At 36.0% G+C, this 14,643-nt stretch overlaps 1 protein-coding gene across 1 annotated transcript in view; it reads left to right on the forward strand.

Moving 5' to 3' along the window:
• LOC307166894 (complement C2) overlaps nucleotides 1-14,643 on the forward strand; it is a 40,391-nt gene that overhangs the window by 12,912 nt on the left and 12,836 nt on the right. The window contains exons 4-10 of the mRNA XM_079885648.1: nucleotides 1,726-1,911; nucleotides 3,942-4,115; nucleotides 9,664-9,762; nucleotides 9,844-9,977; nucleotides 11,078-11,216; nucleotides 11,338-11,469; nucleotides 13,024-13,128. Coding sequence (XP_079741774.1) covers nucleotides 1,726-1,911; nucleotides 3,942-4,115; nucleotides 9,664-9,762; nucleotides 9,844-9,977; nucleotides 11,078-11,216; nucleotides 11,338-11,469; nucleotides 13,024-13,128 — 969 coding nt within the window. The remainder of the gene's footprint in view (nucleotides 1-1,725; nucleotides 1,912-3,941; nucleotides 4,116-9,663; nucleotides 9,763-9,843; nucleotides 9,978-11,077; nucleotides 11,217-11,337; nucleotides 11,470-13,023; nucleotides 13,129-14,643) is intronic.

The following is a 14,643-nucleotide window of genomic DNA, read 5'->3' on the forward strand; positions in this document are numbered from 1 at the left end:
GACGCTTCTTTTTCAACAGCACTTGATCCAGTAATACTAACACTTTCTCTTCTATTCTATTCTACTATAAAACTTTTTTTTAACATGTACTGCGTTAGATTAAACTGAGAAGGGTCATAGCACTTGCATATTGTTGTCCTACTGTTAGTTTAACTGCTTCTATTGTTCTCATTTGCAAGTCGCTTTGGATAAAAGCGTCTGCTAAATGAATAAATGTAAATGTAAATGTAAATGAAAGAGGAAAAACAAGAACAGAAAAAGAGTACAAGACTGAAGCAGACTTATAGCCTCAACTGCAAATAAAATACATCTTTTAATGTAACTAATTAACTCTTAATTTCTATGAATATGATTAGTAGAGGTTTAGCTTTTTTTAGTGTTTTTTCATTGAACGTTTCATTTGAAGTCAACATTATGGTGATTAGTGTTCAATTTGGTTGGGTACCATGACTTTGATTAATATTAAATTAATTATATTTCTGCCTGTGCAGAAATGGGAGATCTCTTGTGAACCCATGATATCAACTTTTATAAATTTGTAGATATTTTTAATGACACATTTGCATAATAAAAAATAAGAGTTTAATTAAATGCTGTCTTTTTGGCCTGATTGACCAAGCTTTTCATTAAACAAGTCTTGCAATTTAACAAAATAGCATATTAAACAGACACTCCATTTAATGGTATTAGATCATTTGTTAACTGCATTTAATAGATTATGATTTGATACAGTTGCATTTGGTTTACACTGTTTTGACTAGCAGGCATCATCAGTGCGTTTCGAAACAATGACATTTTGTCAGTTTCAAAAAACTTAATTGCTCACATCACTACTTATGAAGAAGTGGGCAGACACTGCTTCTGAAGGATATAACATGTCACCAGGTTTTTGCTTAGACATCAGCACTTGTCATACAAAACCTAACATTGCTTGAAGTCAGACATTTTCAAATCAAAAGACCCATGCCACAATGCATGCTGGACGACATTGTTGAGTTTGGCACTATGCTGGTACCCAGCATGCACTGCGGCATGAATCTTTTGTTGACTGTCACCATTGCCAAGTGTTGATGTCTTTGTGTGACAGTTAAAATATTCCTATACAAAATAATTTTTTTAGAAACAATATTTGCTTATCGTAGTACTACAACACTACTGATTAACAAAACTAGTAAATTTGATTTCAGGTGAAGTCTACGTGTTTTACTCATCTTCTTTGCCACAGAGCAAACAAATGTGTTTGTTTAAACACTGTTGCAATGACTGGACTAAAAATAATTTAACATACATCAATGTCGAAGTGCCCTACTGAAGGACATAACTACCTGTAACTGGAGTTAAACTTCTAACTCTAAACGACTTTTACATCCAAACTTGCTTTTAGTAAGTGTCATCTCATCACTTAATGGCCAATCATCACTTGTAAAGTAAACCTAATTGATTTGTTAACTGCCTGGATAATTCAACATTTAACACTACAAAGAGATGATCCTTTTTAACACCTGTGGGTGAGGCTCATATTTATGGTGTACAGTACATTTAACACTGTGATTTTGCTGTGCATAAATCCCGAAAACCTAAGATTAATTCACACAAGATAAAGATTGAACAGTGTGAAACATGGAAAAGGGTAACCCAAAGATTAACAATTTGAAGAGTGAAAAAACCTACAGATTACTTGTTTGGCTTCCACTTTAACCACCCATGTTTCTGTCTCACTATTAGAGATTCTTTGCCCTGCTCAACTTCAGCTTGACAACGGCCAGTTCTGGCCAAGGAAACAGTGGTTCAAGTTTGGAGAAAAACAGACCTTTTCATGTCATGAAGGATTTAATTTGATTGGATCTGCTGAGCGGAACTGCACTCAGTGGGGTGGATGGACTGGTGCAACACCAGTGTGTGATGACCAGTGTAAGCATTTCTTACTTTCTTTTATAATATTATGCTCCCTCATATTCTTAATTGAAACATTATATTTACATGGTTTATCATTTTGCAAGATGGTCTACTAGAATAGTTTTACTTGAGTTAATGTTAAAAAAAAAAATCCTTAATTTCTTTTTACTACCTTTGTTTGCGGACGAGCCAAAGTAGCAGCACGTGTAAACTATGCAAATGTGCTACATGGTGATGTAGCCACATCATGTATAATGGCTGTACTACAAACGAGGCATTGGAGCAGATGTTTTCTGTTGGAGATTCAGGGGCCGTTTACACAACACAGTTTCAACTAAAAACTGAAAACTTTTTATGCGTGTTGGCTGTTCATACGCGGGACACAACGCAACAGAGTGCGGCGCGGGACTAGATTTGATGGCCGAATGCGGGCGGAGGAGGTGCGGGTTGCAGGATAATAAAACGAATCGCGGGACTCCCGCAAAATAGAAATATATATATAAAAAAAAAAATTAAAATAAAAAAAAAATCTAAAAATAATTAAATTGTTATTCATCTGTTACCCAAAAGCAACAAGAACAACTAAAACGAAAATAAAACGTTTCTATTTCTATTTCTAAAGAGTTTCTATTTATAACATGCATTATGCATTATAATATTGCATTACTCCCTTAAAAAGTAACTAATTGCTTTACTTAGTTACTTTTTTAGAAAAGTAATGTGTTACGTTACATTAATTTTGTTCTGGATAATGGAAGAATAGGATGCAGGAGAAAAAAAGTTTAACACTTCCTTTACCAATAAAAAACAAACAAATCTATAGTCATTTTTGCCTATGGTTTAACTGAATCATCGAAGGTCAGAAGCAAGTACATTGGTCAATAAAGTGAGATTAAATGCATAAAAAATGTATGTTTTATTTAACATAATTAGTTATTGGAGGTTTGCATAGTATTCTGACTCTGCATTTCACTGATTTTATTCATTTTAAGGAATATTGAATCTTTTTTGTGTGCAAGTAAGATGAGTACATGCATACTCACATTTAGTCTAGAACTACAATAACCATCATATTTACACACACACACACACACACACACACACACACACACACACACCACCTAAGCACTTCGATTTATCTCAATATAGGGACAAAATAGCTGTCAGTCAATGCATGGGAAAACAAAGTACCTTGTGTTACTTACTTGAAAAAGTAACTCAGATATTTTGTTGTAAATTTTAAAAGTAATATTTTACATTACTAGTTACTTGAAAAAGTAATCTGATATGTAACTCAAGTTACTTGGCTAGGCGACACGTAGGATAACTTGAAAGTATTTCATGGACATACAGAAAAAAAATCTGTTTATACTTTTATGCTGTCTTTTGCGGGTGGGAGCGGGACAAAACATGAGTGTTGCGATTGAAACATAGGAGGAAGCAGGATCCACGTGCAGCACACTTTATTTAAACAAACTCAAAACTTGACAAAGACAGACTCAGACTAGGGAACAGGACTCGGGAACAGAACAAACAACATCAAGAACTCACAAAGACTGAACTAGACACAGGGCTTAAATACACATGCAAACAAGCTTAACAAGATAACAAGGGGGCGTGGCTAATTAGAAACACCTGGGGAGACTAATAAACAAGAAAAACTACAAATGACAACAAAACATGTCACAGGACAGGAAATGACAAAAGTCCACACAAGACAAGGGGAACACAAGACAGAAATCATAACAGTAACATATATTTTTTGCGGGAGTGGGCAGAAGCGGGACAGAATCCCTCAGGAGCGGGACTGAAAATTTTAATGAATTTCTGAAAACGTGACGTCATGCTCATTACGTGTTCAGTCTATAGGCGTGAAGCGTTTCTTTACAAAGTGACATTGCCAACTACTGGAATGGCATACATAATAAATACATTTAAATAGGTTTCATTTGTGATTGTTCATCATTATTGAACAATGCATCATTTACCAAAAAATGCATAGCATATAAATGATAAATATATGTATCATGTGTTTCTTATTCCAGCTGAGGACTGCAAAAACCCAGGGGCTCCTCCAGGGTCCATACGTTCAGGAGAACGCTTCCGTATTGGAGACCGAGTGCGGTATCTGTGTCAGTTTGGTCTGGATTTGCTCGGCCCCTCTGAAAGGCAATGTTTGGATTCAAGGGAATGGAGTGGGGCAGAACCACGCTGCTATGGTCAGTCAAGGACACAGACGTTTATTTACACAGTGTAGCAGTGTAGTGGGACTGCAGTGTATTCCAGAAAGAAGGTTATGTCAAGTCAAGTCATCTTCATTTATATAGCACTTTTAACAATGTAGATTGTTTCAAAGCAGCTTTACAGAGATAAACGTATAATTTAAGGTAAGATTGTTTTGGCTTTACAGCGGTTCTTTAATAAAGCCATTTTCCAGCTAAAGTTAGTTTTGGTTGATTCGCTTCCGTCGCAATGATCATTTATTAAATTAGGGGCCGCTAAGACGACACCATTCTCTCTACACAAACTTTAAACGCGAACCTGTGAGAAACGCTGATGGCGTTCACATGCACATTAAGAATTGGTTCTATAGTTATGTGCGTTTGAATATATGTGCGCAGGTTTGTAATTCCCTACAAACCAAGCCTAAACAAAGTACTGGTCTTTCCTTCGATTTTGATATTCTAGTTATTATCAACTGGCTGGAATTTTGAGATCGCAATAGACGTGAAGGACTATAATGCGTTAAGAGTTCGCTCAAGTACTGCGGAGCTAAACCATTTAGTGCTTTGTAAGTAATCAGCAATATTTAAAAATTGATGCAATGTTTAATAGGGAGCCAGTGCAGTGTTGACAGAACCGGGCTAATATGGTCATACTTCCTGGTTCTGGTAAGAACTCGAGCTGCTGCGTTTTGAACCAGCTGTAGTTTGTTTATTAAGCGTGCAGGGCAACCACCCAGTAGAGCATTACAATAATCTAACCTTGAGGTCATGAACGCATGAACTAATTGTTCCGCATTTGTCAATGAGAGCATATGGCGTAATTTAGATATATTTTTAAGATGGAAAAATGCAGTTTTACAGATACTAGACACGTGACTTTCAAATGAAAGATTGGTATCAAAGAGCACACCCAGGTTCCTAACCGACGACGAAGACTTAACAGAGCAGCCATCGAGTGTTAGACAGTATTCTAGATTATTACGTGAGGAAGTTTTTTGTCCAATAATTAGAATCACTGTTTTTTCAAAGGAAATTACTAGTCATCCAGTTTTTTATACCAGCTATGCTTTCCGTTAATTTTGTGAATTGGTAAGTTTCGTTAGGTTTTGAAGAAATATAGAGCTGAGTATCATCGGCATAACAGTGAAAGCTAATTCCATGTTTCCTAATGATATCTCCTAATGGTAGCATGTACAGAGTGAACAGCAGCGGTCCTAGTACTGAGCCTTGTGGTACGCCATACTGAACTTGTGATCGATAAGACATCTCTTCATTTACTGCTACGAACTGATAACGGTCAGATAAGTATGATTTAAACCATGCTAGTGCAATTCCACTAATGCCAACATGGTTTTCTAGTCTATTTAAAAGAATGTTGTGGTCAATGGTGTCAAATGCAGCACTAAGATCGAGTAACACTAATAGAGAGATACAACCACGATCGGATGATAAGAGTAAATCATTTGTGACTCTAACGAGAGCAGTCTCGGTACTATAGTACGGTCTAAATCCGGACTGGAAATCCTCACAGATAACATTTCTTTCAAGAAAGGAACACAGTTGTGAAGATACTGCTTTTTCTAATATCTTTGACAGAAAAGGTAGATTCGAGATCGGCCTGTAATTGACTAATTCTGTAGGATCAAGTTGCGTTTTTTTAACAAGCGGTTTAATCATAGCCATCTTAAAGTTTTTTGGTACGTATCCTAGAGACAAAGATAAATTAATTATATTAAGAAGAGGATGTGTGACCTCTGGGAGCATCTCTTTCAGTAGCTTAGTCGGTATAGGGTCTAACATACATGTTGTAGATTTAGATGATTTAACGAGTTTAGTAAATTCTTCCTCTCCTATAGCAACGAATGAATCAAATTTTTCCTCAGGGAGACTACAATGCACTGCCTGATGTGATACTGTAGTAGACGGTTGCATAGTTATAATTTTGTCCCTGATATTATCAATCTTGTAAGTAAAGAAGTTCATAAAGTCATTACTGCTGTGTTGCTTGGAAACTTCGGTGCTTGAAGCTTTCTTTTTCGTTAGTTTAGCCACCGTTTCAAATAAATACCTAGGATTATGTTTATTTTCTTCTAATAGGGTTGAAAAATAAGCAGATCTAGCAGCTTTTAAAGCCTCTCTGTAAGTAATTGAGCTCTCCTTCCATGAAATGCGAAATATCTCTAGTTTTGTTTTCTTCCAGTTGCGCTCCATTTTTCTGGCTGCTCTCTTAAGGGCCCGAGTGTGCTCGTTGTACCACGGCGTTGGACTATTTTCTTTAATCTTCTTTAAGCGCAACGGAGCAACTGTGTCTAAAGTGCTGGAAAAGAGAGAGTTAAAAGTTTCTGTTGTAATATCTAGTTCTTCTAAGCTATCTGAGATGCTGAGATGCTGAAAATGATTAGGAAGATTATTAATAAAGCAATCTTTAGTGGCAGAAGTGATAGGTCTCACATATTTGTAACACGGAGTCGGCTTTGCAGCCTTGGCTAAATGAAGTTTACACGAGACTAGATGATGATCTGAGATGTCATCGCTCTGCTGCAGAATTTCAACGGCATCAACATCTATTCCATGTGATAATATTAGATCTAGAGTATGATTACGACGATGAGTAGGTCCTGACACGTGTTGTCTAACTCCAATTGAGTTTACAATGTCTTTAAATGCCAAACCCAATGCATCTTTTTCATTATCGATGTGTATATTAAAATCACCAACAATTAGTACTTTATCTGCAGTCAATATTAATTCTGATAGAAAGTCCGCAAATTCTTTGATCAAATCTTTATGGTGCCCAGGTGGCCTGTATACAGTAGCCAGCACAAATCTCAAACGTGATTTACCTTTTAGCCAGGTTTCTGTCAAACACAGCACATCTAGGTTATAGTCTGTAATCATATCATTAACAATGAGTGCTTTTGAGGTAAGGGATCGAATATTCATCAACCCGAGCTTTAGCATTTGCTCATCTGTATTATAGCTGTTTTTTATTTGTTGAACATCAATTAAATTTTTAACCTTAGATGGGTTTAAACGTTTTTTGGATTTCCAAATTCGGGGAACAGACACAGTCTCTATATGATGATATCTAGGTGAAAGAGGCTCTATGTGATGGGATTTATCTGACCTTGGTGACGCGAGGCCACTAGCAGACGGTCGGTTTAGCCAGTCTGTCTGCTTCCTGACCTGAGCCCCAGATTGTCATGTTTGAGCTCTAAGACTATGTGCCATATTACTAGAGAGAAGAGCAGCACCATCCCAGGAGGGATGAATACCATCTCTTTTCAACAGGTCAGGTTTGCCCCAAAAACGTTTCCAATTGTCTATGAATTCTATATTATGTTGCGGACACCACTTAGACAGCCAGCGATTCAGTGAACACAATCTACTAACTATCTCATCACTCCTGCGAATGTTATGTGACAAGGGTTTAAGGGTAAGTAAGAGGATAACCTCAACTTTCGGTTCCAAAAACTTTTTTTGGAAGAGTTAACTTTCAGGGTATGTAAGTTGCCATTGCAACCTACTCTCTGAACATAACCTGCTCCGGAGCAGCTCATGATCCAGGGTTAGTTTACGTGTTCAGGGTTAGTGTTCAGGGTTAATTTACTTAATAAAGCGTTATTAAAACAAGGTTATGCTATTTAAAAAACAAATAAATAAATAAATAAAAAAAAAAAAAAAATAAAAAAAAAATATATATATATATATACTATATATATATATATATATATATATATATATATATATATATATATACAGTATATACATATATAGCTATATAATTCTCATCTCATACATCATTGATCTGCATTCAGATGTTTTTTTTTTTTTTTTTGCAACAGCACGTTTTCTATGCTATATTGTATTTCTATAATACAACCCTATTTCCAGAAAAGTTGGGACATTTTGTAAAATGCAATAAAAATCACAATCTGTGATTTGTTAATTTCGCTTGAACCTTTTTTTTAACTGACAAAAGGTCAAAGAAAAGTTTTCCAATGTTTTCACTGAACAACATAATTGTATTTTGTTAATATAAACTAATTTCACTACACAAAAGTTGGGACAGAGGCAAAATAAAAGTGAAAACATTAATCAAGACTGCTGCGGTGAGATGAGTCCATATTTCAGCTTGTTTTGGGGAAAAACAGACATTGACTTCTCAGTCCTGAAGACTAAAGGGACCAATCAGACTTCCATCAGTGACAGATGCAAAAGCAAACATATGTCATGGTACGGAGATGCATCAGTGCAAACGGCATGGGTGACTTGCATTTATGTGAAGGTACCACTGACATGGAGGCATATATTGGGATTGTACAGACATAAACTGCCATCAAGAAGACATTTTTCCTGGGAAGAAAGACAATGCCAGGCCTCATTCTGCACATGCTAAAACTGAGTGGTTTCTAGACACTCTGCACCATAGAAGAGATGTGCCCGAGGGCCTGCCTGCAGTCCAGATATTTCTCTTACTGAAAATGTATGACCCATCCTGAAAAGGAGAATCAGGCAACGATGACCACAAACTGTTGAGCTTGTGAAAATATATTACACTTGCAAAACTGCAACAATTACTATCCTCAATCCCTAAATGGTTAAAAAGTGTAATTAAAAGGAAAGGTGATGTGACACAGTGGTAAACATGCCTCTGTCCCAACATTTGTGGAGTGTGTTGCGGCCATCAAATTCAAACAAATTGTTTAAAAAAAAAGTTTGTCTGTGACAACATTGGAAATATTTTCTTTGTTCATTTGTCAGTTAAATAAAGGTTCAAGAGAATTAACAAATCACAGATTCTTGATTTTATTGCACTTTACAAAATGTCCCAACTATTCTGGAAATGGGGTTGATAAAGACATATATGATATGATATATGATATGTTATCTTTCAAGCAACGTGGAAGCAAAATTACTGTATTTAGTTTAATCTGTCTTTCTTTTTATTATATAATTAGCATCAAACAAACGATATAGTTCTTATTCACAGTGATTAAAGATTATTAAATGAAAAGATTGAAAAATTATTGCACAACCACACTCTAAAAAATACTGGGTTGTTTTAACCCGATTTTGGGTCAAATATGGACAAACCCAAACATGTGGTTAAAAATGTAATTTACAAATTTAACCCAATGGCTGGGTTTGTCCATAGTTGACCCAAATTTGGGTTGAAACAACCCAGCATTTTTTAGAGTGAAATAGGTGGCGATATGCATGTAAATGTAAATTGATAAGTATGTAAATCAGCATTTAAAGAAGAAGAAAGTAGTCGTATGACATGCTTTTTCCTAGCATCCATTTCCATGGTGACTCGTCGATTCGTCACTCTGTTGAGAATGTCTGGTGTGTTAACCATGAACATACTCTTACTTACACCCAGATGCGTTTTTGGAACCAGCATACCTCAAGTAAGCAAGGTTTGGTTTAATCAACCGAGAGTTCAGGGTATGTTTGACGGTAAGATAACCTTGCTTTCTGGAATACACCCCTGATTCAATGTAAACATTCAAATTTTTTTTTTTTTTTTTTTTTTTAGCCCAGTACTCATTTGATCAACCAGATACCGTTGCTCAGGCCTTTGGAGGATCTCTGACCGCAGTTATGGATGTGTCACACCCTAACTTTAAAAAGAAAGGTGAAACCAGAACTTTTTGAAAATATCATTTTCTTGTACACAAGTAAGGAACATTAACCTTTACTACATGTTTTACTACAGGGCAAAATTTGGGTAGGACTGTCAGGGTTGAAGAAGGTCGGCTAAATGTTTTCATCCTTATGGACACATCAGGAAGCATTTCAAAGGATAATTTTCAGGCAGCAAAAACTGCCATTATTGAACTTGTCCGTAAGGTTGGTATTTCTATAACTTGGAAAAATTAAAAGGCAAAGCAAATTACAAAATTACAAAAATGTATTAAAAATGTTTTTACAAGTACAAAAAGCTGTCAATTAAACATGTTAATATACTTATTTAAAATAAAACGTTTAACTCATTTAATAGGAATGTGTTCTCTAAAACAACTAGATGTAGATGGCCAAAGACCACAGGCTCGTACCATAATGGTAGTTGAACAAACTCAGGGTTAGAGGAATAGTTTGAGTTGACATAAGTCAGGCTTTATGCTGACTTCACATGCTTTTGGAATTATCGTAAATATGAGTTTCCTAGTCAGGAATTGGACATGAATGCCCTCTCAGGTCGTACTACTGGGAAATTGAGATCATTTTGATATCTGAGTTTCCGAGTTGGGCAGGCAATAAACTTTAAACATGGCAGAGAGAAGAACGACTGCTGCTGTGACTGGTATTCTTTATTACTTTTTTAAGAGCTACACCGTCTTGTCTTGACGATAAGTTAGTGCATACTTACATTTATGAATAATCATTTAAAGCGTATTGTATGTTTCATACATAGCAAAAAAAATATCTATATATTTTTAATAAAAAAAAATTCCAGCAAGCTGATTATCTAGATGTTGCAGTGATTGTTGGTTGGTGCAGTGAATATAGTTGTCAATGAATGGGATGCATTTTATTAAAACTTAAATATCTTCAAAAAAATTTGACTTTAATAAGATTCCACCAATAAATAGACAAGAATACATTGGGTGTCCTCCGTGATTCCTATTCTTTCAGACAACAAATCAAATTAATGCGATGGGAATAACCCATTTATAGTCACCACTCAACAGACTGGTTTGTATGGTTGTGGTTTTCTATAAAATAAATAGTAACATAAACATGAATATACATTATAATAATGATAAATTACAACAATTAAACATATTAGCAATAATACAGCACAATAAAATAAGATTAATGATTAAATTAAATTAAATTAAATTAAATTAAATTACTAATTCTAAAGCATTAAACAGCCATCATGTGTTTGAATCAAAATAAATTATTGTGCAAAAATAAATTGCTGTGCAATTTTGTTCATCTTCCAGCTGGACAGCTATGAAGTCCACATGAAGTTTGAGATAATCTCATATGCCAGTGAGCCCAAAGTAATAGTGTCCATTACAAGCTTCGAGAGTCAAGATGTGCAGGATATCTTGAGGAAATTAGAGGAGTTTAGCTACGAAAGTATGTTCATTGTACAAATGTTTGTTTTTAAAATTTGGAGCCATATGTTTTACTAATTCTTTATTGTAGCTTTCTAACTCCAGTTTCCAGTTTTATGTAATTAATTTAAATTTCATTTCAGGCCATGAAAGTAAGAGAGGCACCAATCTGTATACAGCCCTAGAAAGGGTGTACAGTCAGCTTGGTTTACTCAGGGAGACCAAAAGAAATCAGTTCAATGAGACTCAGAACGTCGTTATCATTGCAACTGATGGTAAGACTGACCAATATGAGAAGAGTAAGGCTAAAGGGTGGCTTTACTTTTGTGTCTGACCTGGGACATTGACATACACACACACACACACACACACACACACACACACACACACACACATACACACATTTCTGTAGATGTGGCAGTCTATGGCAGTGCTTCTCTAGGAAGACAAAGCAAAATGCAGTAATGGGGGTCTACAAGGACCAGGGCTCATACATTTGTCAGCTACATACTGTGTCAACAAGGATGCCTCATTTCAGAAAAATAACCATTTCATTCAAATGTAAGAAATGTACGCCTCACAAGGAATAACAATCAGTTTTATAATGGTCATTTTTCTGAAATGAATCATCCTCAATGATGTATGTGACTGACAAATGTGACCTCTGGAGGGCACAGCCTTTAAAATGAGACACAGCTGTAGGATATGTTGAACCCTAACGGATCATCCCGATAGCAAAGCGGGGGGTTGGGGAGTGGACAGGGATACGCCGCTGGCAAAACCAGCAATGCAGGTTTGAGAGGTGGCGCTCCGACAAATCTTGAGAGGATCACGACTTGCTTTACGGCACGACGTCACATACATCAACAACATATGAAGCAGCCTCTCTGGAAGACACTAGCACGCATTTCAGACGTGAATCATGGTAGAGTCGACAAAGAAAATGAAGAAAGCGCGGTCGGAAGACTGCAGAGACGGCTCTGCGTGAGTGGTATTTACGACAGTAACGTTAATTACAAGTACTGCACAGCGACTCTAGGGGGCGCTGTTTGAGATAAACGGAAACTGCATAGTGTGTCTTTAAAGCTGCACTGTGTGATTTTTAGCGGCATCTAGTGGTGAGGTTGCGAATTGCACCCAACAGAAGTTACGGTGGTCGACAGGAAATGATGTCGTCGTCGGAGACAGTTAATCAATGAGGTTTCTTTACAAAGATACATTAAGAAATTAGGTTTACTTAATTACTCAGTAAAACGATATGTTATTGCGAATATTATTGTTACTTGTTCATCATTGTGTCAGTGTTTTATTCGCTTACTTTAGCTCGCGTTTTTGCACGAAGAACAACATAGTGACGAAACGCGTTTGTCCGTTTAGGGCTCCTGTAGAAACATGTCGATGTAAGGGGACCAGTGTGTGTAGATAGAAATGGCTTATTCTAAGGTAATAAAAACATAATGGTTCATTAAGTAAGGACTTTATGTACCCTGTGACTTTCTTACTTATGGGGAACATAAAAAAGGGGGATTTCCAAACATCTTTTGACTTTTTCAAAATATCTCCTTTTTATTGTTCCACAAATCATTCATAAAATATCATATTTTGTGTTGTGAGTAAACGACAACAGAATTTCCATTTTAAATAAACTATAACATTGCATATTTAACTACTGTACAAGCCCTCAATATTCCTAAATATAAGCTCATCATTATTGCAGATACTGTATGTCAAAAAAGTAATAACAGGCATTTTAAGCTCAAAGGTTGTGAATAATTCTGAAGCTCATTTATTGATGTACTAATTTTGCTTTTGTTTTTGTGTGTATCCAGGCCACTCAAATATGGGACGCAACCCTCAAAACATGTTAGCCAAGATCCGGAACTTATTGGGCTACAAACCCAGCAGTGTAGACCACACACACGAGGAGCTCCTGGGTTCGTCTCGTAAAAGTTTACATGTCTTACCCTATCAGACTCATTTTGATATTAACCCTGTTTTTCCTCTCATGTAATAATTGCTCAAATTTCAGTTTATTTCGAATCATTATAACTGGACAAATATCTTGTTGTCTGAGGAGGGGTGGGTTTTCAGTCCCACTCCCACAAAATTCTGTCCAGCTCTCATCCACTTCTCCAAAAGTATGTTAGAATTTATCCGCTCAGGTCATCAGCACAACAGCGCACGCTATGAGTGAAGGGATCAGTCTCTTAAAGGGCCCACCGCACAATAATGTGATGCATGCAAATACATAGTTTTGGCCTTTACACCACCCAGAAAAACCAACGTGTACAGGACACGGATATTCATTTCTGCTCCTGTAGGATTCTGTCTTACTCCAGTGCCATATGCTATTCTTTTTCAAAAACTCTGGGTTCATGGAAGAGACACTCATCCTGTGACATTGACACAATGAACATATTAAACTCTGAAGACCCTGAAGCACAAAAAAGCTCAAAATTAACAAGTTTTATCCTACAATTAAAATGTACAGATGCTAACATTGGTTTCTGTGATGTGTAACACAAACAGGTTTAGGGTTTCATGTCCATTCATGTCCACCTTTACCCTACCATTTTTATTTCACTTTGATGTGTAGCATTTCCCTACGCATACCACAGTAGGTTAGTAGTAATATTTTACATGCACAAATTTTCATCAACCTGAATGAATCCAATCCAATTTCTATTTCTGTTTATAACAACTCTAAACTTCACATTTCGCAATCCGATTCACATTTGCATTCACATGTGCATTTATATATCCTTAACAAAACTTCAGCACAAACGCAGTGCCCAGTCTCCACGTTCAGAGAATGCCACATCTTAGTATAATTGTTGTTTTTGACTTGAAGACATGCCTGAAAGGAAAGCTGAAAGCCGTCAGAAGAGGGGTTTTTTTTTTAGCAAAAAAACATTTCAGTCTCCTAAACTGACCAATTTGTAAGATGTCAATAAATATATGCCTGTTTGTAAGACGTAAAAAGTATGTAAATATAGATATTATTATAAAAGTGCTCTGGTAAACATGCTGTGCATGTGTGCAAGCTATTTTTGAATCCGATTAAAAAGATAGTCATATTCACATGCTAAGTTTTTGTTCTACTGATCAGATTATTTAAGGCTTACACCACCGAAAATCGAAATTTCATTCAGGATCGATCTTAATCATATCAGGTGTTTACATGAAAAGGCTTTTCAATCAGATTGAGCAATTGGCAGATTGGATCACATTGTGAAATAAGTGTATTTCACAATTTTTGGCACTCCTAGATTTTTTTTTTATGAGTAAAATATATCTGAAGTATATTCCCATTAATATTTACTATGGCTATGAGCATGAAATTGTCTAGCTATGACATCTTGTTTCACAGGAGTTTACATATGAGGAAACACAAAGGCCAAATTCCCTTAATCATCCATCACAATGAGTAAAACCAAAGAATATAGTTA

Source organism: Squalius cephalus (genome assembly GCF_949319135.1).
Source record: "Squalius cephalus genome assembly, chromosome: 11".
Taxonomy (NCBI): Eukaryota; Metazoa; Chordata; class Actinopteri; order Cypriniformes; family Leuciscidae; genus Squalius; species Squalius cephalus.